This window comes from Oncorhynchus clarkii, chromosome 25, assembly GCF_045791955.1.
Source record: "Oncorhynchus clarkii lewisi isolate Uvic-CL-2024 chromosome 25, UVic_Ocla_1.0, whole genome shotgun sequence".
Taxonomy (NCBI): Eukaryota; Metazoa; Chordata; class Actinopteri; order Salmoniformes; family Salmonidae; genus Oncorhynchus; species Oncorhynchus clarkii.
In genome coordinates this window covers 39,647,400-39,672,960 of record NC_092171.1, presented here as the reverse complement: position 1 = coordinate 39,672,960, position 25,561 = coordinate 39,647,400, and the positions used below count along the sequence as shown (strand labels likewise).

Below are 25,561 nucleotides of genomic sequence, written 5' to 3'. Positions count from 1 at the left end.
GCACCGCTTGCCGTGCGGTAGCAGAGAGAACTGTCTATGACTTAGGTGGCTGGAGTCTTTGACCATTTTTAGGGCCTTCCTCTGACACCGCCTGGTATAGAGGTCCTGGATGGCAGGGAGCTCAGCCCCAGCTCAGCCCTAGTGACTACCATCTGTAGTGCCTTATGGTCGGATACCAGGCAGTTTCCATACCAGGTGGTGATGCAGCCAGTCAAAATGCTCTCAATGGTGCAGCTGTAGAACTGTTTGAGGATCCAATCAAAATCAAATCAAATCAAATGTATTTGTCACATACACATGGTTAGCAGATGTTAATGCGAGTGTAGCGAAATGCTTGTGCTTCTAGTTCCGACAGTGCAGTAATAACCAACGAGTAATCTAACCTAACAATTCCAAAAACTACTACCTTATACACACAAGTGTAAAGGGATAAAGAATATGTACATAAAGATATATTTAATTTTTAACCCAGGCAAGTCAGTTAAGAACAAATTCTTATTTTCAATAATGGCCTAGGAACCGTGGGTTAACTGCCTGTTCAGGGGCAGAACAACAGATATGTATGTACCTTGTCAGCTTGGGGATTTGAACTTACGGTTGCTAGTCCAACGCTCTAACCACTAGGCTACCCTGCCGCCCCATATATGAATGAGTGATGGTACAGAACGGCATAGGCAAGATGCAGTAGATGGTGTTGAGAACAGTATATACATATGAGATGAGTAATGTAGGGTATGTAATGAGGGCCGAATCTTTTGAACCTCCTGAGGGGGAAGAAACATTGTCATGCCTTCACAACTGTGTTGGTTTGTGTGGACCATGATAGATTCTTAGTGACACCGAGGAACTTGAGGCTCTCGACCCGCTCCACTACAGCCCTGTTTGTGTGGATGGGGGTGTGCCCCCTCCCATTTCCTGTAGTCCACGATCAGCTCCTTTGTCTTGCTGACTTTGAGGGAGAGGTTGTTGTCCTGGCAAAACACTGCCAGGTCACTGACCTTCACCCTATAGGCTGTCTCATCGTCGTCGGTGATCAGGCTTACTTACCACTGTTGTGTCGTCAGCAAACTTAATGCTGATGTTTCGGGTGTCATGCGCGGCCACGCAGTTGTTGATGGACAGGGAGTACAGGAGGGTAATGGATCAGTGAAGCAATTATTTTTCTTTTGGCTCTATACTCCAAAAGTCTGGATCTGAAATAAACCCATGAATATGAATGTGAGATTTATTTGAGTGTATTTTTTGTCCATATCAGGTGAACCATTTAGAAATTACACCACTTTTTGTACACCATCCCCCCCATTTTAGGACACTAAAAGTTCTGGGACAAATGCACCTGTATGTGTATTGAAGTAGTCAAAAGTTTAGTAGGTCCCATATTCCTACCACATAATGATTACACCAAGCGTGTACTTTCTAAACGGTTCACCCGACATGGATGAAAATACCCTTCAGTTGAAGCTGACAGTCTGCACTTTAACCTCATACGCATTGTATCATTTCAACTCCAAAGTGCTGGAGTACAGAGCCAACAACAAAAAAAACATGTCACTGCTCCAATAATTATGAAGGCCACACTGTATGTGAGAATGAATCGAGCGGACAGGAAGCAGGCTCTCTGTGGCAAGAACAAACGCTTCATGACCAATAAGTGGTGCGATAGGAGGGGGGGGGGCATATAGGAACTTGCGAGCTTCTGCTTGGAATACTTGGACATCAAATGTCGTCCTTTTAACCTTCCGAGAGAGTTCTCAGGGATTATCGCCATGGCTGTGTACATCCCGACCCCTTAAACTGGCACCAAAAAGGCTCTCAAAGATGTTCATTGGACCCTGAACAAACTGGAGACAGCGTATCCTGAGCCAGCATTCATTGTCGGAGGGGGACATTAACAAAAGTAATTTAAGGACTGTGCTCCCGTATTACTATCAACACATTGACTTTCCAACTCACGGACATTCAACTCTTGACTACTGCTATGTGCCTTTTCAACAATTTTATAAGGCCCATCCTCCCTTTGGCAAAGCTGACCATGACTCCATTTTGCTCCTCCCTACCTGCAAACAAAGATTCAAGAGGGAAGTTCTGGTGGTCAGGTCTGTACAACGCTGGTCTGACGAATCAGAATCCATGCTACAAGACAGTTTTGATCACGTGCCCTGGAATATGTTTCGGGTAGATAGTATGGTTAAACTACAAACACGAACCTACGTAGATCGTTCAAGATGCCGAGACACAGGTATCGGGACAAAGTAGAGGAGAAATTCAGTGGGTCGGACACGAGGCATATGTGGCAGGAACTTCTAATGATTACTGATTACTAAAAGAAAGCCAGTCACGTCGCGGAAACCAACGCCGCCCTACCAGACGAGCTAAACACCTTTTTCTCACGCTTTGAGCATAACGACTCTGAGTTGCAGAGGAGAGCCAAATGCGGTGTCCATGGAGGACATATGTAAGTCATTCAAGTGCGTTAACCCTTTCAAGGCAGCCGGCCCAGACATTGTGTTTTCGGACATTTTCTCTCTCTAGCTCAAGCCATTATCCCCACCTGCTTCACGATGTCCACTATCATCCTAAGTGTCCAAGAAGGGGAAAGTAACTGACCTGATTGACTACCGACCCGTAGCACTCACTTGCTTCGAGAGGCTAGTCAAAGATCACATCACCTCCTCTCTCCCCGACACACTTGACCCTAACACTCGACCCTACCGCCCGACAGATCCACGGAAGATGCAATTGCCATTGCACTGCACACTGCCGTCACCCAGCTGGACAAAAGTAATGCATATGTCAGGATGCTGTTCATTGACTACAGCTCTGCCTTCAATTCCATAGTGCCCTCTAAGCTCAACATAAAGCCCACAGCCCTGGGTTTGAACTCCTCCCTATGCAACTGGGTCCTGGACTTCCTGACAGGCCGCCCTCATGTGGTGAAGGTAGAAAACATTACCTCCTCCACACTGATCCTCAACATGGGGGCCCCACAAGGGTGCGTCCTCAGTCCCCTCCTGTATTCCCTGTATACCCACGACTGCGTGGCCTCACACAGTTCCAACTCCATCATCAAGTTAGCTGATGACACGACAGTAGTAGGGGCCTGATTACCAACACCGATGGCGTGGTGCCAGGTAAACAACCTCTCCCTCAATGTCAGCAAAACAAAGGGAGCTGATTGTGGACTTTAAGAGGAACCAGGCCGGGCACGCCCAAATCCTCATCAATGTGGCCAGCATGTAGATGGTCAAAAACTAATAGTTCCTCTGCGTAGTCATTTCCGAAGAGCTGAAATGGTCAAACCACATTGACACCATGGTGAATAAGGCATGACAGCGACACTTCAACCTTCAACAAGAGGGCTCTCAAAATGTTCTACAGTTCCACCATCGGGAGCATACTGTCGGGTTGCATCACAGCCGGGTATGTCAACTCCACCGCCACTGACCACAAGGCTCTACAGAGGGTTGTTCGCTCAGCCGAACGCACCATCGGGAGCATACTGTCGGGTTGCATCACAGCCGGGTACGTCAACTCCACCGCCACTGACCACAAGGCTCTACAGAGGGTTGTTCGCTCAGCCGAACGCACCATCGGGAGCAAACTGTCGGGTTGCATCACAGCATGCTACGTCAACTCCACCGCCACTGACCACAAGGCTCTACAGAGCGTTGTTCGCTCAGCCAAACGCACCATCGGGAGCATACTGTCAGGTTGCATCACAGCCTGCTACGTCAACTCCACCGCCACTGACCACAAGGCTCTACAGAGCGTTGTTCGCTCAGCCAAACGCACCATCGGGAGCATACTGTCAGGTTGCATCACAGCCGGGTACGTCAACTCCACCGCCACTGACCACAATGCTCTACAGAGGGTTGTTCGCTCAGCCGAACGCACCATTGGGTGCACACTGCCTGCCCTCCAGGGACCTCAGCCAGCCCAACCATGGCCTGTCCTCCCGGATTCCATCACTCAGACGCAGACAGTATGAGAGGTATCATGGCAAAAAACTGCACCTTGCCAAGCATTTGCCATACCAAGCAGTGATGCAGCCAGTCAAGATGCTCTCAATATTGTGCAGCTATAAAACGTTTTGAGGATCTGAAGGCCCATGCCAAATATTTTAAGCCTCCTGGGGGAGAAGAGGCATCAGAGCCAGCGTAGAAGGATTCTTCTTCCATAGAAAGATCTTATGCTTTGCAATAATGGAAAGATTTTCAGAGTTGACATGTTAGACTGCAGTGTTTCATTTTCGCTTCAATAATTGAAATAACACCTCAAGTACTTCCTCTCATCAGGTGCATCGATTTATTTTTGTCAAAACTGCAACATTTCGCTTGCACCATTTAAACAGGCTTCCAACGGGAAGTGCAAATGAATCCTTCCAATTTCTGAATCCCGGGCTGAATCAAACACATGGAATCTGAGACGACATAACTGTCTTGAGTATGAGGAGAGACATGCTAAAAACAGTACCACATTGGTTGCAGTGAGAGTGATCCATACCATGGGCAGTTAGGCTGGAGAAGAGGGATCTTTTTCCATTTGAGGGTGACGGAAATGTGTAAGAAGTGAAAAGCCCCTCTGCAGAGTCACACATATTCTAACCTCCAGGCTATTCCCGAAAACTGTAGACGGCAAAGAATATATTGTAAACTATATCCTCCTGTATTGTATTTACTCTAAAATGTTTATTCTATTCTACTTTCGTTTACTTTAGGTTCATTCTTATCGTTTATTATTTCTTATTGTTGTTGCATTGTCCAGAAGGAACCTGCCACCAGTAAGCATTTCGCTGGATGTGTATCCTGTACATATGACATATAAAACGTGGAACTATATTGCATTCACAGCGTTGTGCTCCCTTTCCAAATACATTCTTAACAATGTTTTTCAAAACAACAATACATTTGAATCATGGATTGAATGTGTAAGATACATTTCGAGGTCTGTTGCAGAGAGTCTTGGACGTTTGAAGTCTAGTCCTGCTCCCTTTGAAATATGACAAAATCAACATTAATTTATTCAAAATGTAGATGTTAATTATGTTCTTTATTATTGAGAGGAATAACTCATAGCCGTATGGCTGAAGGTTCTGTTGATTAGACACATAAAGGCCTAACTAACCATTTTAATCATGGAAATCCATGCTTAATAAAACATTAGTATACATTGTTTTTTTAATAATATAAAATTAATTTAATTTTCTTACAATGACAACAGGTGGAGACAACATACAGGCGGTGTGTTGTGCGCCTCACCAATCACGACACAGAACGCAGCGAAGAGCAGCGGTAGCTGTTTTAACCTCACTTATGGATTCATCTATCTAACATTTTGAGCTGTGCATCTATTTTCAGATAGTTACCATTAATTGCGTGACTATCTGCCAGATCTAGAAACACCGTCGGGAAATGTCACATAGCGACTAGACAGCGCACTGTTGAGCGAAGTAGTCTGCCTGCCTACCTTTGAAGTCTACCCCGTTGCGCACTGGCTATATGCTTGGTCAGTCTGCTCCTCCGTGTGCCTCTTGGTGAATGGGACGTTGTAAAACGGCATTAACCGACTATTGTTGGATAAATGACTCACTCATGAAAGTCTCTTCGAGGTCTTGCGGACAGAGCCAGCGGCTGAATGGGAAATGAATGTGACCGGGAAACAGCTACCAGAACAGATAGAGCGTCCAGCCAGCCTCTTGGTTCCAACTTGGGCAAGTACAGGCTCTCTCTCTGCCTTAAATACTAAATATGTATTTTGTTTAGTTTGTTTAATCAGATATGCCCCAGTTCTGCTGGAAAGAAAATGTCAGGATTTAAAACAAAATATCACATCAGTAGATCATTTCCCCCATGGACGCTTGAGAAGCAGGAAGTGGGAGAATTTTAATAAATATTCCATCATGTAGCTCGCTATGCAGCTTGCACTCAAAGAAAGTTGTTTTTATTCTACCTTGACACAATTTATTCTGCATTCACGCGTTCATTGCGTTCCTATATGGATGAGTTCTTCTGTTGGCTTGTGGTTATCAATAATCGCCGATTTGTCCTCCTGCAACGCTATAGGTAAATAAGATGATCAAAGTAGATTGAAGTTGTGATTTAAAAAGTACATAATGAACCCTTTTACCTTATTCTCAACCTGCTGGTAGAGCCTGTTTTGACAGTGGATTTAAAAGTTGATGTGAAAACAATCTTAACTTGAACATGATTGGTCAACTCAGCCCCCTGCATCAATTGAAATAATTTGTATTCTTTTGGGTTTCTGCAGTTCAGTCATGGCTGTGGTACTCTAATTTAGCCCAGTCAGAGGGCTGTAAGAAAACTCGGGAGTTGGTCCCCAAAGATATGGGATAAAAGGCAGGAATTCGGTTGGTGAGGGATTAATGTTCCACTATTCCTGCTAGTACTGTAGAGACCTTGAAGAGGAGGAATATGAAATAAATAGTTACAATGTAAAAAGACTAAAAGGCAAAAATTGGCCAACCAGGTGGTTCATATCTCAGTACTGTGGACTATATTATAACAAATACTTGACAACAAACATATGATTGAATTGTTGACAACACACTAGATTATGCATCATAACATAGCATTCATTGTCCACTGAGATCAAGGTTCAATCCACCAATCTAACGTGACTTTAATGACCAATGTTTTTTTTTAACTTGTTAATAATTCCCCCTTATATTCTTCCATTAATGAAAGTGAATATCCCTAATTTATTTGTTTTTATAAAACAACCCTCCAATTTATTTATTTTTATTTCACCTTTTTTAAACCAGGTAGGCTAGTTGAGAACAAGTTCTCATTTACAACTGCGACCTGGCCAAGATAAAGCAAAGTGAACAGACAACACATTTTTTAACCTTTATTTAAGGCAAGTCAGTTAAGAACAAATTCTTATTTTCAATGACGGGTTAAGTGGGTTAAACTGCCTGTTCAGGGGCAGAACGACAGATTTGTACCTAGTCAGCTCTGGGATTTGAACTTGCAACCTTCCGGTTACTAGTCCAACGCTCTAACCACTAGACTACCCTGTCGCCCCAATATTAGTTACACATGGAGTAAACCATTAACAATATCAGACAGACCTGCAGTGATGCAAGTTGATTCTTTGATATAAGAGAATCCACAGTTCCTGCATCCATTTTTATTTTATTTTTTACGTATAAATTAAATGTAATTTTGATATCATAGATGGTCAGTCCTTGCACCCATAGCTCTGCCTATACATTTGAGAGTGGTTCCATTTCTCCAGGCCCATCCGTCGGTTTTTTTTTCCACTACCAAAACAAAGGCAGGGTTGGCAGTTTGTTATGGTTTCTAGCTTTTAAAAGGTTGATATGACGTAATCATAAGTAGAGCGGTAACTTCAGACACACACACACACAAAGATAGTAGCGTACAAAACATTAAACAATAAAACATTCATAAGAACACAAGTGAATAACAGAAGCATTGTCTTCTGCTATGAATCTCAGTAATGATTCAAGGTGTTTAACCATTCATCTTCTTCCCACGGGATCAACAGCCCCTATTTCCACAGATGCTCTGTTTTTTTTAAAGGATAATTACAGAGACAATTGAATGTCTGTATGCCATTTTGTTGTTTCTATGTTCTAAATGGATTTGATGTTCTGTTGCTTTTCAATGTGAGCCTCTAAACTGCCCTGGTCTGCCCTTTAAAACTCTTTGGAATTATGTTTACACTCTTCTTTTTCTGTTTAGATGACTCCACGTCCTATAGCTGTAGATTCAGCCATAAGGCTCAAGCCCAACGAATGGGAAAGATACTACCTGATCTAGTCATGTCAATTAGTTCTAGTCTTAAGTGTCATGGGATGGGCCAACCTGGCGCTCGTTAAGTCCCATCACTTCAGTTACATTCTCCAAGGAATGATCATCCATTGTGAGGTATATTCTATGTTCAACATTCCTGTCTGTAGTGCCAGAGGCCAAGCAGTATGTGTACTGTCAAACCATGTTCTAGTCTGCCTTCAGGATCCGATCTTTTTGGGTTATTATTCTTTAATGAAACACCTCCTTTGATTTTTGCTGTAATGAAAACTGTGATGTACATGGGGGGGGGATGGGGGAGCATGCACAACTCCCCCTGGTCAAAGGCCTGGAGGTTCCTCTTAGCATGGAACATAATTACACCCCAGTGGAGTGTGAAAGTCGATGGAGTTGTAGCCAGGAAATCAATCAGGCTTAATATTAAACCATGTGTGTCCTACTGACGTTTCTGTTTGGAAAATGTCATATCCACAGCCACCTTGGTGGCTTTTAACTTGACTCTCTATATGATACTGGCTGTAAGCGATGCAATCTCAACCAGATAATGATTCTCCTATATATGATTCCTATAAGTTCAGCTAGGCTGAGACCGATTTTAAAATCCTTTCCTGAGATGTTTACTTATCAAAAATAAATAAAAAATGCAACTCCTGCACTGCATTGTTATTAGTGACCCACAACATTTTCATTTTGATCTGAGGCAGAGAGAGAGACCTCATGAATTTGAATGATGTCCAATGCATTTCAAAATGAGATTTTTTTTTGTTGCCTTCTCTAAAAATGGGATATTTCCGAAGTGTTTGCTCACACCAGGTTCTACTGATTTGCATAATACCTGTTTAACCTCGCTGTCATACTGCTGATGAGGTGTAATTATTATTAATATTACATTGACTGTGTATCATTATGCTGGATTGTATTCCCCTTGAATTCCTGAATGATCACAGATCACAATAGGTGTACTTTTGGTGTAATTTTGACCGCCCAAAATTGTATTACAATTTAGGATATTCCCTTAAAAGTGTAAACAGATTATGCTTGGCCCTCAACTGAGCATCGCTTTGCTGACGTTATCCCTCGAGGGAAGGTTTGAATGACCTCCAACCAGGGGGAAGGTTTAAATGACTTCCAACCAGTTGGAAGGTTTGAATGACCTCCAACCAGACCGAAGGTTTGAATGACCTCCAACCAGAGGGAAGGTTTAAATAACTTCCAACCAGAGGGAAGGTTTAAATGACTTCCAACCAGAGGGAAGGTTTAAATGACTTCCAACCAGAGGGAAGTTTTAAATAACCTCCAACCAGAGGGAAGGTTTAAGTAACTTCCAACCAGAGGTAAGTTTTAAATGACTTCCAACCAGAGGGAAGTTTTAAATTACCTCCAACCAGGGGGAAGGTTTAAATGACCTCCAACCAGAGGGAAGGTTTGAATAACTTCCAACCAGAGGGAAGGTTTAAATGACTTCCAACCAGAGGGAAGTTTTAAATAACCTCCAACCAGAGGGAAGGTTTAAGTAACTTACAACCAGAGGGAAGTTTTAAATGACCTCCAACCAGGGGGAAGGTTTAAATGACCTCCAAAGAGAGGGAAGGTTTGAATGACCTCCAACCAGAGGGAAGGTTTAAATGACTTCCAACCAGAGGGAAGTTTTAAATGACCTCCAACCAGAGGGAAGGTTTAAATGACTTCCAACCAGAGGGAAGTTTTAAATGACCTCCAACCAGGGGGAAGGTTTAAATGACCTCCAACCAGAGGGAAGGTTTAAATAACTTCCAACCAGAGGGAAGGTTTAAATGACCTCCAACCAGAGGGAAGGTTTAAATAACTTCCAACCAGAGGGAAGGTTTAAGTAACTTCCAACCAGAGGGAAGGTTTAAATGACTTCCAACCAGAGGGAAGGTTTAAGTAACTTCCAACCAGAGGTAAGGTTTGAATGACCTCCAACCAGAGGGAAGGTTTAAATGACCTCCAAGCAGAGGGAAGGTGCCATGAATACTTCACCTGTATTCTACTGAGTTCACCTGTATTCTACCGAGTTCACCTGTATTCTACTGAATTCATCTGTCCTACTGAGTTCACCTATGTCCTACTGAGTTCACCTGTATTCTACTGAGTTAATTTGTATTCTACCACACCTGTATTCTACTGGGTTCATCTGTATTCTTCTTAGTTCATCTGTATTCTACTGAGTTCATCTTTATTCTACTGAATTCACCAGTATTCTACTAAGTAAATCTGTATTCTACTGAGTTCACCTGTATTCTACTTAGTTCACCTGTATTCTACTTAGTTCACCTGTATTCTTCTGAGTTCACCTGTATTCTTCTGAGTTCACCTGTATTCTTCTGAGTTCACCTGTGTTCACCTGTGTTCTACTGAGTTCACCTGTGTTCTACCGAGTTCACCTGTATTCTACAGAGTTCACCTGTATTCTACAGAGTTCACCTGTATTCTACCGAGTTCACCTGTATTCTACCGAGTTCACCTGTATTCTACCGAGTTCACCTGTATCCTACCGAGTTCACCTGTATTCTACTGAGTTCACCTGTATTCTACTGAGTTCACCTGTATTCTACTGAGTTCATTTGTATTCTACCACACCTGTATTCTACTGGGTTCACCTGTATTCTTCTTAGTTCATCTGTATTCTACTTAGTTCACCTGTATTCTACCGAATTCATCTGTGTTCTACTGAGTTCACCTGGATTCTACTGAGTTCACCTGGATTCTACTGTGTTCATCTGTATTCTACTGAGTTCACGTGTATTCTACTTAATTCACCTGTATTCTACTTAGTTCACCTGTATTCTACATAGTTCACCTGAATTCTACTTAGTTCACCTGTATTCTACTGGGTTCATCTGTATTCTTCTTAGTTCACCTGTGTTCTACTGAGTTCACCTGTATTCTACTGGGTTCATCTGTATTCTTAGTTCATCTTTATTCTACTAAATTCACCTATATTCTACTAAGTTCATCTGTATTCTACTGAGTTCACCTGTATTCTACTTAGTTCACCTGTATTCTTCTGAGTTCACCTGTATTCCACTGAGTTCACCTGTATTCCACTGAGTTCACCTGTATTCCACTGAGTTCACCTGTATTCCACTGAGTTCACCTGTATTCTGAGTTCACCTGTATTCCACTTAGTTCACCTGTATTCTTCTGAGTTCACCTGTATTCCACTGAGTTCACCTGTATTCCACTGAGTTCACCTGTATTCCACTGAGTTCACCTGTATTCCACTGAGTTCACCTGTATTCTACTGAGTTCACCTGCATTCTACTTAGTTCACCTGTATTCTTCTGAGTTCACCTGTATTCCACTGAGTTCACCTGTATTCCACTGAGTTCACCTGTATTCCACTGAGTTCACCTGTATTCCACTGAGTTCACCTGTATTCTGAGTTCACCTGTATTCTACTGACTTCACCTGTATTCTACTGAGTTCATTTTGATTCCAGACTGAGATCATAAAGGGAAACAGATAGAAGACCAAGCTTGACAATAGCACTGATTACGACACCTACTAAGAACACCCAGTACTTGCCATGTATCCATATCCTTTTGTGAATATATCTATCCATTGCTGCATGTGAAATAGTTTGTATGCTTTAATAATTAATTATGACAAATGCTAAGAAAATGTTGAAAAATGTAATCATTTCAAATAATATGTGTTATGTTGCCAGACATTGCAGGGTGGCAGATAGCCTAGTGGTTAGAGCGTTGGACTTGTAACCAAAACGTTGCAAGATCAAATCCCTAAACTGACAAGGTAAAAATCTGTCATTCTGCCCCTGAACAAGGCAGTTAACCCTCTGTTCCTAGGCCATCATTGAAAATAAGAATGTGTTTTTAACTGACTTGCCTATTTAAATAAATGTTAAATATATATATTTTTTTATTGTTAGCTACGCTATTCTTACGAACCACGTAGCTTTACAGCAGTTACCTAATGTTAGTTGGCTACTAATACGTTGTAACGACGTTCGTCTGTAGAAGGAGAAGCGGACCAAAAAGCAGCGTGGTGGTTACTCATGTTTCTTTAATGGAAAATGAACGATACATGAAATAACTTAACTCTACAAAACAACAAACGGAACGTGAAAAACCTATACAGCCTATCCTGTGACAACAAACACAGGGACAGGAACAATCACCCACCAACACACAGTGAAACCCAGGCTACCTAAGTATGATTCTCAATCAGAGACAACTAATGACACCTGCCTCTGATTGAGAACCATACTAGGCTGAAAACATAGAAATGCCCCAAAACATAGAAAAACAAACAGACTGCCCACCCAACAACTCACGCCCTGACCATACCAAATAAATACAAAACAACGGAAATCAAGGTCAGAACGTGACAGTACCCCCCCCAAAGGTGCGGACTCCGGCCGCAAAACCTTGACCTATAGGGGAGGGTCTGGGTGGGCGTCTGTCCGCGGTGGCGGCTCTGGCGCGGGACGCGGACTCCACTTCATCATTGTCTTAGTCCGCCTTATTGTCCGCCTCCGTGGCTTTCTCACCATGACCACCCCTCTCAATGACCCCACTGGACAGAGGGGCTGCTTGGGACAGAGGGGCAGCTCGAGACAGAGATGAAGCAGCTGCTCGGGACAGAGGGACAACTGCTCGGGACAGAGGGACGATAGCAGCTCGGGGCAGAGGGGCAGCTGCTCGGGACAGAGGGGCGGCAGCTGCTCGGGACAGAGGGGCGGCAGCTGCTCGGGACAGAGGGGCGGCAGCTGCTCGGGACAGAGGGGCGGCAGCTGCTCGGGACAGAGGGGCAGCTGCTCGGGCGGCCCCTGGCTGACTGGCGGCACTGGCGGCCCCTGGCTTACTGGCGGCCCCTGGCTGACTGGCGGCACTGGCGGCCCTGGCGGCCCCTGGCTGTCTGGCGGCACTGGCGGCCCCTGGCTGACTGGCGGCACTGGCGGCCCCTGGCTGACTGGCGGCACTGGCGGCCCCTGGCTGACTGGCGGCACTGGCGGCCCCTGGCTGACGGGCGGCACTGGCGGCTCCTGGCAGACGGGCGGCACTGACGGCGCTGGGCAGACGGGCGGCTCAGGTGGCGCTGGGCAGACGGGCGGTGCTGGCGGCGCTGGGCAGACGGGCGGCGCTGGCGGCGCTGGGCAGACGGGAGGCTCAGATGGCGCTGGGCAGACGGGAAGCTCAGATGGCGCTGGGCAGACGGGAAGCTCCGGCAACGCTGGACTGAGTAGCTCTCGTAGCGCCGAACAGGCGGGAGACTCCGGCAGCGCCGGAGAAGAGGAAGGCCCTGGTAGCGCCGGAGAGGCGGGAGACTCCGACAGCGCTGGAGAGGAGGAAGGCTCCGGCAGCGCCGGAGTGGCGGGAGACTCCGGCAGCGGCGCCGGACAGGCGGGAGGCTCCGGTAGCGGCGCCGGACAGGCGGGAGGCTCCGGCAGAGGCGCCGGACAGGCGGGAGGCTCCGGCAGAGGCGCCGAACAGGCGGGAGGCTCCGGCAGAGGCGCCGGACAGGCGGGAGGCTCCGGCAGAGGCGCCGGACAGGCGGGAGGCTCCGGCAGAGGCGCCGGACAGGCGGGAGGCTCCGGCAGCGGCGCCGGACAGGCGGGAGGCTCCGGCAGCGGCGCCGGACAGGCGGGAGGCTCCGGCAGCGGCGCCGGACAGGCGGGAGGCTCCGGCAGCGCTGGAGAGGAGGGAGCCCCTGTAAGGATGGGCCGGAGAGACAGCCTGGTACGGGGGGCTGCCACCGGAGGGCTGTTGCGTGGAGGTGGTGACGGATAGACCGGACCGTGAAGGCGTACTGGAGATCTTGAGAGCAGGGCTGGCACCAACCGCCCTGGCTGGATCTTCACCCTAGCCCGGCAGATGTGGGGAGCTGGGATGTAGCGCACCGGGCTAAGCACGCGTACTGGGGACACCGTGCGAACAACTGCATAACACGGTGCCTGACCAGCACCACGCCCGCCACAGTTAGCACTGCTAGGAGCACTGTAGTGCTGAGATGGCACAGGACGTGCAAGGCTAGGGAGATGCACAGGAGGCCTGGTGCGTGAGGCTGGCACAGTCTTCACCAGACCCCTCGCACGCACCTCAGGATGAGTATGGAGAGCTGACCCCGGTGCCATTAAATCCCTGACACGCTCCGTCGGGCGAATGTCGTGCCTCATGCACCAAACCAGCAATTCCCTCATATCTCTCTCCTCCAATTTCCCCATTAACTCCTTCACAGTCTCTGCTTCGCTCACCTCCAACACCAGCTCTGGTTCTGAGCTCCTCCTTGGCTCCTCACGATAAACGGGGGAGTTGGCTCAGGTCTGACTCCTGACTCTGCCACACTCCCCCTGTGCCCCCCCCCAAGAAATTTTTGGGGCTGACTCTCAGGCTTCCGTCCGCGCCGCCGTGCTTGCTTCGCCAACCTCATTCTCCTGTAACCTTCCGCGCACTGTTCCATCGAATCCCAGGCGGGCTCCGGCACTCTCCCTGGGTCGACCGCCCACCTGTCTATCTCCTCCAAAGTTGTGTAGTCCAGATTCTGCTCCCATGTCCCAAAATCCTGATCTCGCTGTTGCTGTTCCTGCTGCTGCTGCCTCTGTTCCTTCTCCTGCTGCTGCTGTTGCTGTTGCCCGTTACCACGCCGCTTGGTCCTGTTGTGGTGGGGGATTCTGTAACGACGTTCGTCTGTAGAAGGAGAAGCGGACCAAAAAGCAGCGTGGTGGTTACTCATGTTTCTTTAATGGAAAATGAACGATACATGAAATAACTTAACTCTACAAAACAACAAACGGAACGTGAAAAACCTATACAGCCTATCCTGTGACAACAAACACAGGGACAGGAACAATCACCCACCAACACACAGTGAAACCCAGGCTACCTAAGTATGATTCTCAATCAGAGACAACTAATGACACCTCCTCTGAAGAGAACCATACTAGGCCGAAAACATAGAAATGCCCAAAAACATAGAAAAACAAACAGACTGCCCACCCAACTCACGCCCTGACCATACCAAATAAATACAAAACAACGGAAATCAAGGTCAGAACGTGACATACGTTGAACGTGCCAGGCATTATATTAACTGTCTGCTATCTAACTAACTACCCAAAGTTTAATGACTTGATTATTTACATTCTAAGTGTTATTTGTCATGCGATTCAACAACAATCTACTCCGATTTCAGAGCACTCTCGCGCAGAATAACTCATGAATTTACGAATGCTCGTTGAATATGGCCGGTGTCAGTAAACATAGGCAAAAAAAAATGCAATTGTTGCCAGCAGCACAGATACAGTCACCAACGCGCTGGATAACATGAAAACAGCCTAATAAGGTCTGCTAGGGCGATTAAAATAGTCAGAGTGAGGTGTTCTCTCACTTGTGTTTGGAAGTAGCTAGCCAACGTTAGCCAGTTAGCTTGGGTGCTTGACTGCCGTTGAAAGCTCGGATCAAACCTACTCTTCGGCCAGAGAGTCCTGTGTGTGCTCTAAACGCTCCGAGAGCGAAACACTCTGAATTTATGAACGGACAATCTGACAACGCACTGGATTTATATCTGACAACGCTCTGGATTTACGAAGGGTTTAGCTAGTGATTTGTTATGCTAACAAGCTAGCAAGAGGTTGCATAACAATAGCATCAACTTCCGGTAGACAGGCGAAGCCTAGTACACTCAACTGCAAGGATACCGTTTGTTTACAGTATCCTAAAATGAACTAATAGCATGTAGTTAGTATGGGTATTCGAACCAAGATTATGTGTTCACTGTGTTCACTGCTATGAACTGTACTCCAGTTCTGTTTTAAGTGGCTTTCCCACTAAACTTGAACCACATTGTCATTCTGTAATCTGTGATGATGGGGGTTTATTAAAATGATTCAAAACAATTCGTCAGCTACCTACCTGGAACCAGATGGAACATGGTGAGGTTTTTGTAAAAGGAAGTGTAGTTACTATGCAGTTCTCAGGTAATTATATCATTTTAATAATTCATTTCTAAGTAGCGTTCTAAGCAGTGGTCTGTAAAATAAAGTGTTACTATATTTACCCTAATGAGCTGCCCCATAATGCATCAGCATTTAAGACATCTTACATAAACACTTCATAGAAATAATCCATTATTTGAAATATTTATTCAACACTGTAATCATTTGTGACACTGGGTCTGTTTACCAGATTAAATTTGTTCTATGTCAAGATAAGACCAGTGTTACCATGAATCCTGAAAGTCATGAATATTTAATGTACAGTATATTTTGTTTCCTCCCAGTTCATCATTTTGTTATTGTAGCCTTTGGTAAGAACGTTGAGACGGTAACCTAAAGGTTGCTAGTTCGAATCCCCAAGCCGAAAATGTGGTCAACCTGCCGATGTGCCCTTGAGCAAGTCACTGAATTATAATCGCTCCAGGGACGCTGGATAACGGTGACCCTGGGCTTGACTCCACTCTCCGAGGGTGTCTCAGAGGGATGTTGGGATATGCAGAACACACATTGCAATTTACACATGCGTATTAGTACGCACTTCTACACATGTCAAATAGAACAAATATAAACCAAATTATTATTATAAAATATGTTTCTATTGGGGTTGAGAACTTTATTCATGAATTCATTAATTTATACTTATTTATTTGTACAGATGGTGGCAGTGCTCTTATTGTCCATTCAGGAACCCTCACCCATTCACCCACAATGTTGTCATTACTCTGAACCACTTCCCTGTGGTTTTTAATGTGTGGCTGTGTTCGGGCTTGTTAAACATCATGTTTGGTGGTACGTTACTACGGAAAAAACCTCCAACGACAGACGTAGTGAAAACCTCCATTTAGGTAGATATTATTTGCAGTCATTGGCTTATTGCACTAATAAGATGCCAGGATTCAATTTACGCTTTCTTTTCACCCCATCTGCATCCCCTAGAGAGAGAATGCCAGATATAATTATTGTCTTGTGTCCCCTCATGTATATTGTCCAGATGCGTTTTCCCTTAGTCGCTACATAACGCTTTGAATAATAGTTATCTCCTTCTGGAAGTCAAGGGAAAATGCATGACCTAAATTCCAAACTGTCTTTGAAAAAGAATTGGGACCCTCCTCTACAACTTTAAAAGAGGCATGGATCAAACATTTGTGCTATCAAGAGATTACATCCCATCTACTTCCTAACGTGTTATGGGAATCAAACATAGTACCTTTATAGAGTCAAGTATTTTATTTAAAAAAAAATATTTAACTAGGCAAGTCAGTTAAGAACAAATTCTTATTTACAATGACGGCCTGGGAACAGTGGGTTAACTGTCTTGTTCAAGGGCAGAATGACCAATTTCTACCTTGTCAGCTCAGGGATTCGATCTAGCAACCTTTCAGTTACTGGCCCACAACGCTCTAACCACTAGGCTACCTGCCGCAAAAACCTGTTGTCTCTTTGTCATTATGGGCTATTGTGTGTAGATTGATGAGGGGAAACAATTAATTTAATACAATTTTAGAATAAGGCTGTAACCGTAACAAAATGTGGAAAAAGTCAAGTGGTCTGAATACTTTCCCGAATGCACTGTATGGTACTTAGGGCTTCAACAAAAAATGCTGCTTAGTTAAGCATTGTTTTAATTCAAATGTATTGTTTAGTTTTATATGTATTGCCTCTGATAAAATCCGATAATACCTGAGTGGAGCTTTGTTAAGAAAGACAGAGTTCTAGAATTTTCAAAGATTTGAAATAATTTGCCAAATGTGCTTTCTGTTCATTTTTGATCGTCCTTGCAGGTTTTTTTTCTTTCTTCTTCTAGCCTATTAGGGCAAAAAGCAAGAGATGGAACGACAAACAAGGCGTAGAAAGAATCCATGGAGGATATCATGTGAACAGAAGTAAAAGCACAACACTTTAGAGGGGGGAAAAAGTTTGTAAAAAAAAATACAAAAGCCTTTTTTTTTTTTGTGAAGCAGCTCTTTGAGTTCCTGTTGTTAGTGAGAGAACTAGGTCACTATAGCAACACAGTAACTCAGGCAGGTAAAATGTATTTTTTTTCTATCTATCTCAACAGACAAAATCTGGAATTGCCCTGCTGTATAACAAGGAGACCAGTAATACTTATGATGTCCATCTGAAGCTGACCAAAGAGGTGTTGACCATACAGAAGCTGGATGTGGTTTGCACGAGAGGGGGTGACCCACAATTAAATGTAAGTACTGAGGCTTTACCTTGACATTAGGGGGTGGGTTTGCCCATACTTGGGTTAACCAGGCACACATAACTAACACTTTAAACTCAAACTGGTATTTGTGCTCCTGTTACTCATTGTTCATTGACAAGAAATGACTTCAGTTCCGTTCACATTAATACCTATCCCTGATGATGACGAGACCACAGCTGACTCAAGCTTTTCACATCCTGACACTGATGTGTATAGCTTACGATAGCTTTAGTTGGATGTAATGGGGACATGAAAGATGTGATTCACATTTAGCCTTAGTATAGTAGCTTTAGTTGATATGCTTTGCGTCAACCCTTTCCAAAGAAGCCACACCCTCTTGTGTACATTTGTTTTAATATACTGTTTTGAAAGTATCTAAAATGGCAGGGGCGGACTGGCCATCTGGCAATTCTGGAAAATGCCAGATGGGCTGCACCATTTTTTTTGTTGGGTCTGTTAAGATTTACAAAGTCAAGTGTTTCATCAAATAGAAGAGAATATGGATAGTTAGATATGTAAAGGGTGCCTTTAAATGTTTGGTCAAACAGTAAAATGCATTATCCTCATGATTCCGGTAATTCAATTGTCTGCCCTGCCGCTGTGCCTGTTCCCTCGCTTCGGCCTGCTGCTGTGATGAGCGAGCCCTCTCCTCTCCCTTGACGCGCTCAATCATTTTTTGTTTGTTCTGATTAACAAAATGCAATTGCGGGAAAAAACACAGCATAGGAAGTTTCCTCACCTTGTCCACGTCGAAGAAAGGATGGTCTCAACTTGCTGTTTGTACAGCGCCTTCAAAACACAGGAAGTTGGTGGCACCTTAATTGGGGACGACTGGCTCGTGGCCAGAGCGGAATGGTATCAAATACATCAAACATGAGGCCATTCCATTCTCTCCATTATCCATTATTTATTAAGTCAGTTAAGAATAAATTATTATTTACAATGACTGCCTACACCGGCCAAACCCAGACGACGCACCAGCCAAACCCAGACGACGCTGGGCCAATTGTGCGCCACCCTATGAGACTAACAATCACAGCCGGTTGTGATATAGCTTGGATTTGAAACAGGGTGTCTGTAGTGATGCCTGCGTCACTCAGGAGCCCCATAAGAGTATAAAGGGGCTTTCTTACTAAGCCAAATGGAATTGTTTTAGGAAGATATTAATATTAAGACCTCTTGAATTATCAAAAAAATATATAAAAAAGTATTTGATGACACATTCACCTCAAATATAAAATATACTTTGATTTGTTTAACACGTTTTTGGTTACTACTTGATTCCATATGCGTTATTTAATAGTTTTGATGTCTTAACTATTATTTTACAATGTAGAAAATAGTAAAAATAATGAAAAACCCTAGAATGAGTAGGTGTTCTAAATTTTTGACCGGTAGTGTATATATGTGTGCGTATGTGTGTGTATATATATATATACAGTTGAAGTCGGGAGTTTACATACACTTAGGTTGGAGTCATTAAAACTTGTTTTTCAACCACTCCACACGTCTTGTTAACAAACTATAGTTTTGGCAAGTCGGTTAGGACATCTACTTTGTGCATGACACAAGTAATTTTTCCAACAATTGTTTACAGACAGATTATTTCACTTATAATTCACTGTATCACATTTCCAGTGGGTCAGAAGTTTACATAAAACTAAGTTGACTGAGCCTTTAAACAGCTTGGAAAATTCCAGAAAATTATGTCATGGCTTTAGAAGCTTCTGATAGGCTAATTGATATAATTTGAGTCAATTGGAGGTGTACTTGTGGATGTGTTTCAAGGCCTACCTTCAAACTCAGTGCCTCTTTGCTTGACATCATGAGAAAATCAAAAGAAATCAGCCAAGACCTCAGGAAATAAATTATAGACCTCCACAAGTCTGGTTTATCCTTGGGAGCATTGATCAAACGCCGGAAGGTACCACGTTCATCTGTACAAGCAATAGTACGCAAGTATAAACACAATGGGACCACGCAGCCGTCATACAGATCAGGAAGGAGACATATTTTGTCTCCTAGAGATGAACGTACTTTGGTGCGAAAAGTGCAAATCAATCCCAGAACAACAGCAAAGGACCTTGTGAAGATACTGGAGGAAACAGGTACAAAAGTATCTATATCCACAGTAAAACAAGTCCTAGTTCGACATAACCTGATAGGCCGCTCAGCAAGTGAGAAGACACTGCTCCAAAACCATCATAAAAAAGCCAGACTACGGTTTGCAACTGCACATAGGGACAAAGATTGTACTTTTTTGGGAAATGTCCTCTGGTCTGATGAAACAAAAATAGAACTGTTTGGCCATAATGACCATCGTTATGCTTGGAGGAAAAAGGGGGAAGCTTGCAAGCTGAAGAACACCATCCCAACCGTGAAGCATGGGGCTGGCAGCATTATGTTGTGGGGGTGCTTTGCTGCAAGAGGAACTGGTGCATTTCACAAAATAGATGGCATCATGAGGAAGGGAAATTATGTGGATATATTGAAGCAACATCTCAAGACATCAGTCAGAAAGTTAAAGCTTGGTCGAAAATGGGTCTTCCAAATGGACAATGACCTCAAGCATACTTCCAAACTTATGGCAAGATGGCTTAAGGACAAAAAAGTCAAGGTATTGGAGTGGTCATCTCAAAGCCCTGACCTCAATCCTATAGAACATTTGTTGGCAGAACTGAAAAAGCGTGTGTGGGCAAGGAGGCCTACAAACCTGACTCAGTTACACCAGCTCTGTCAGGAGGAATGGGCCAAAATTCACTGAACGTTTTGTGGGAAGCTTGTGGAAGTCTACCCGGAACTTTTGACCCAAATTAAACAATTTAAAGGAAATGCTTCCGAATTCTGATTGAGTGTATGTAAACTTCTGACCCTTTGGAAATGTGATGAAAGAAATAAAAGCTGAAATAAATAATTCTCTCTACTATCATTCTGACATTTCACATTCTTAACATAAAGTGGTGATCCTAACTGACTTAAGACAGGGAATTTTTAGTAGGATAAAATGTCAGATAATTGTGAAAAACGGAGTTTAAATGTAGTTGGCTAAGGTGTATGTAAACTTCCGACTTCAACTGTATATACACTCTGGTCTCCTACATTGCTTATCCTAATATTATGTATTTCTTAATTCCATTTTTCTACTCCAGATTTGTGTGAATTGTTAAATATTACTGCATCATATATGTGTATGCAACCAATACATTTTTGATTTGATTTAAAATGTCAAATTAATTATGGAATTATGGAATTATGTTGTTTTACATGTAGTCTACCTCTTCATTATGACAAGCATAAATACGTTCAGGAGTAAACATGCCTAACTAGTCCCCAAGGGAGGCAGGAACCTAGGAGGAAACCTAGAGAGGAACCAGGCTCTGAGGCGTGGCCAGTCCTCTTCTGTCTCTGCCAGGTGTATATGATTAGAGTACATGGCCATTAAGGACAGATCGATCTTCGAGATGTTCAAACGTTCATAGGAAAGGTCAAATAATAATCACAGTGGCAACTGGTCAGCACCTCAGGAGTAAATGTCAGTTGACTTGTCATAGCTGAGCATTCAGAGGTCGTGACAGCATATATGTTAGACAGAGAAAGAGGGAGAGAGAGGCAGAGAGAGGCAGAGAGAGAGAGAGAGAGAGAGAGAGAGAGAGAGAGAGAGAGAGAGAGAGAGAGAGAGAGAGAGAGAGAGAGAGAGGGGGCAGAGAGAGAGGGGCAGAGAGAGAGGGGCAGAGAGAGAGAGGCAGTTGGTCTGGGACAAAGTAGCACAACCAGTGAACAGGTCAGGATTCCGTAGCTGCAGGCAGAACATCAGAAACTGGAACAGCAACACAACAATGTAGCACGTCTGTTGAACAGGTCAGGGTTCCATAGCTGCAGGCAGAACAATAAACACTGGATTAGCAGCTTGATCAGGTGGACTGGGGACAGCCAGGAGTTGTCAGGCCAGGTATTCCTGAGCCATGGTCCTAGGGCTCAGGTCCTCCAGGAGTGGAGATAGAGAGAGAGATAAGAGAATTAGAGAGATTATACCTATATTCACACCAGACACCAGATAAGACAGGGAAATTACACCATATATAACTGGCTGACCGTAGCCCCCCGGCACATAGACTATTGCAGCACAGGTACTGGAGACTGAGACGGGGGGTCGGGGACACTGTGGCCCCGTCCAAAGTGCTTTGCCAAAGCACAGCCCCCACACCACCAAAAGGATATTGCTACCCTAAGACAAGTGCGAGCATAGCCCACGAAGATACCCCACCCACTGCCCGAGGACATGAAAAAAGATCACGTCAGTGACTCAACCAACTCATGTTGAGTATAGTGAAGGAAGCCTGGCACAACATGATGCACCCCTCCCAAGGACGGCATGGGAGAGCACAAGCAAGCCAGTGACTCAGCCCCCGTAATAGGGTCAGAGGCAGAGAATCCCAGTGGAGAGAGGGGAGCCAACCAGGCAGAGACAGCCAGGATGGTTCGTCATTCCAGTGCCTTGCCATTCACCTTCACACGCTGGGCCAGACAACACTCAATCATAGGACCTACTGAAGAGATGAGTCTTCAGTAAGGACCTAAAGGTTGAGACCGAGTCTTCCTCTCTCACATAGATTGGCAGACCCTTCCATAAAAATTGAGCTTTATGGAAGAAAGCCCTGCCTCCAGCTCTTTGCTTAGAAATTCTAAGAACATTAAGTAGGCCTGCATCTTGTGACTGTAGCATACGTGTACGTATGTACGGCAGGACCAAATCAGCGAGATAGGTCCATGTAAGGAGCAAGTCCATGTAATACTTGGTAGGTTAGCAGTAAAGCCTTGAAATCAGCCCTCGGCTTAACAGAAAGCCAGTGTAGAGAGGCTAGCACTGGAGTAATATGCTCATTTTTGGGGGGTTCTAGTCAAGATTCTAACAGCGATATTTAGCACTAGCTGAAGTTTATTTAGCGCTGTCCAGGTGGACAAGGATTGGAGCATTGCAGTAGTTTAATGTTGATGTGACATTAGCATGGCTTAGATTTTCTGCATTATTTTTGGTAAAGAGTGTGCGATTGTTTTGCAATGTTACGAGCATGTAAAAAGGCTGCTCCTGAAATATTTTGAACATGTTCGTCGAAAGAAATATCAGGATCCAGAGTAACGCCAATGTCCTTCAAAGTTTTATTTGAGACGACTGTACAACCATCAAGATTCATTGTCAGATCCGACAGAAGATTTCTTTGTTTCTTAGGACCTAGAACTAGCATCTCTGTTTTGTCCGAGTTTAAAAGTAGAACATAAGCCGGCCATCCACTTCCTTATGTCTGAAACACAGGCTTCCAGGGTAGGTGATTTTGGAGCTTCACCATGTTTCATCAAAATATACAGCTGTGTGTCATCTGCATAGCAGTGAAAGTTGACATTGTGTTTCCAAATACACCCAATCACTACATAGATACGTGGCGTCCTTACTAACTCAGTTGCCGGAGAGGAAGGAAACAGCTGAGGGATTTCACCATGAGACCAATGGGGACTTTAAAACAATTACAGAGTTTAATGGCTGTGATAGAAGAAAACTGAGGATGGATCAACAACATTGCAGTTACTCCACAATACTAACCTAAGTGACAGAGTGACAAGAAGGAAGCCTGTACACAAAAAATATTCCAAAACATGCATCCAGTTTGCAACAAGGCACCAATGTAATATTGCTAAATATCTATACTTTGATTTACTGAGTACCATTCTCCATATTTTCAAACATAGTGATGGCTGCATCGTGTTAAGAATAAGCTTGTAATCATTAAGGAGTTTTTCAGGATAAAAAAAAGAAGCAGAATGGGGCTAAGCACAGGAAAATCCTAGAGGAAAACCTGCTTTTCACCAGACACTGGGAGATGAATTCACCTTTGTTTTACTTTGAAATTACAGAGTATTCTGTGTAGGTCGTTGACAAAAAAAAAGTACAATTAAAACCAATTTTAATCCCACTTTGTAATACAACAAAATGTGGGGGAAAAAAATCAAGGGGTGTGAACACTTTCTGAAGGAAATATACTTCATATTTCTCAACTCTCAATATTTAGCTCAATGGCAACTATTTTAAAACGAAGGAATTTGAAATGGCTTTTGAGATATGCAGCGGTAACACACTCTAAATCCTCACCGGCCATTACGAGCCCATATGCCTATAGGTGGCCTACAATTGCAACGTTTTTTAAACATTTACTGTTGGATGAATACATGGCTAGTAGCAGTGGGTATTGTATTTAGAGTTAGAGATCTAGATTAAGGATGAAACGTTTACTGGTTTCACGATAAACCACGGTAACATTCAAGACGGTTTGTATTACCGTTTCAAATGTTAATTATCATTAAAACCGTGTTTGATTACCACAGTTGGAAAAACTCATGGTAAATACTGCGCAGCATCAACCAAAGTCTGCAACAGTCTGACGCAGCATGCAACGTGGGTTTTGTTTTGTGTGAAAACATGGAGGGCAGTGACAGCGCTCAGATTCTTCAGCCTTCAAAGAGGACCAAATCTGAAGTGTGGTCGTATTTTGGGTTTTACAAGAGTGCTGAGGGAAACTTAATCGAAGATGATCAACCCGTCTGCAGAATATGCAAAAAAAAGAAAACGCACTTCAAATCTCTTGAGTCATCTTCGTGACCACCACCCGCTACTTTATAGCGAATGCAAGGTAAGTTAACTTTTACCTCAATGCATGATGTGGGGATTTCGGAATGGGGGGAAAATGTCATAGTTTGTCTAACTTGTTAATAGCTTGTCAATAATGTAAACTGAAGCGTTCTGTGTTACCTACTGTGGTAAAACACTACGCGTTGTTCTGCTGCTGTATGTGTCGTGTGTCTGCAGACTCTATTCACCCAATACACACGATAACACGTTATGTAGTTTAGTCACCCAACCAACACATTTTGTTCATTTAAAATCTGTCAGTCGTCGACTTGGTTGTAAAAGTGTTCCAACAGGAGACTCTCCTATACAAGACTCCTGTAATGATGTCATTTGTTGGGCTCATTGCAATTACTATCACTGTCTACTTAAGACTCATTTGTATTTATGTAAATTTGTGCATGGGGTCATTGCATATAGTAAAATGCAACATCGAAGATAGACTGTGTGTGTGTAAGTGAATAATTATAACAATAATTCTAATGTAACAACACTAATACTAATACTACTACTAATAATAATAATAATAATAATAATGCATTTGCCATTCACTTGTTTACAGAGTGGCCATGCAGCAGGCAAACCCAGTGATGCTACTGGTCCCTCCTCATCTACAGTTGTGACACAGACACTCCAGCAAAGGCAGGCTACTTATGCATCCACATCAAGGCCTGCCGTCATCTGGTTCAAGGCTTCTCACGGAGCTGGAAGAGAAGGAGCGAACTTGAGAGAAAAGCAAGCTGCCCTCAACATGCCACAGAAAGCTCTGATCCATGATGATGTGGTGACTCGATGGCGATCTACACACAAGATGCTTGAGCATTTCCTCAGCCAACAGCAGCCAGTCTGTGCGACACTGGCTGGAGAAAGAGGAAGATGGCATCTGATGCCCAAGGATGCCG

The 25,561-nt window shown here is 43.9% G+C and overlaps 1 protein-coding gene across 1 annotated transcript in view; it reads left to right on the top strand.

The window, feature by feature from the left end:
* The first annotated feature begins 5,641 nt into the window (after window positions 1–5,641).
* The window catches only part of LOC139383981 (gamma-2-syntrophin-like), a 75,313-nt gene continuing 55,393 nt past the window's right edge, over window positions 5,642–25,561 (top strand). The window contains exons 1-2 of the mRNA XM_071128610.1: window positions 5,642–5,710; window positions 17,834–17,971. Coding sequence (XP_070984711.1) covers window positions 5,642–5,710; window positions 17,834–17,971 — 207 coding nt within the window. The remainder of the gene's footprint in view (window positions 5,711–17,833; window positions 17,972–25,561) is intronic.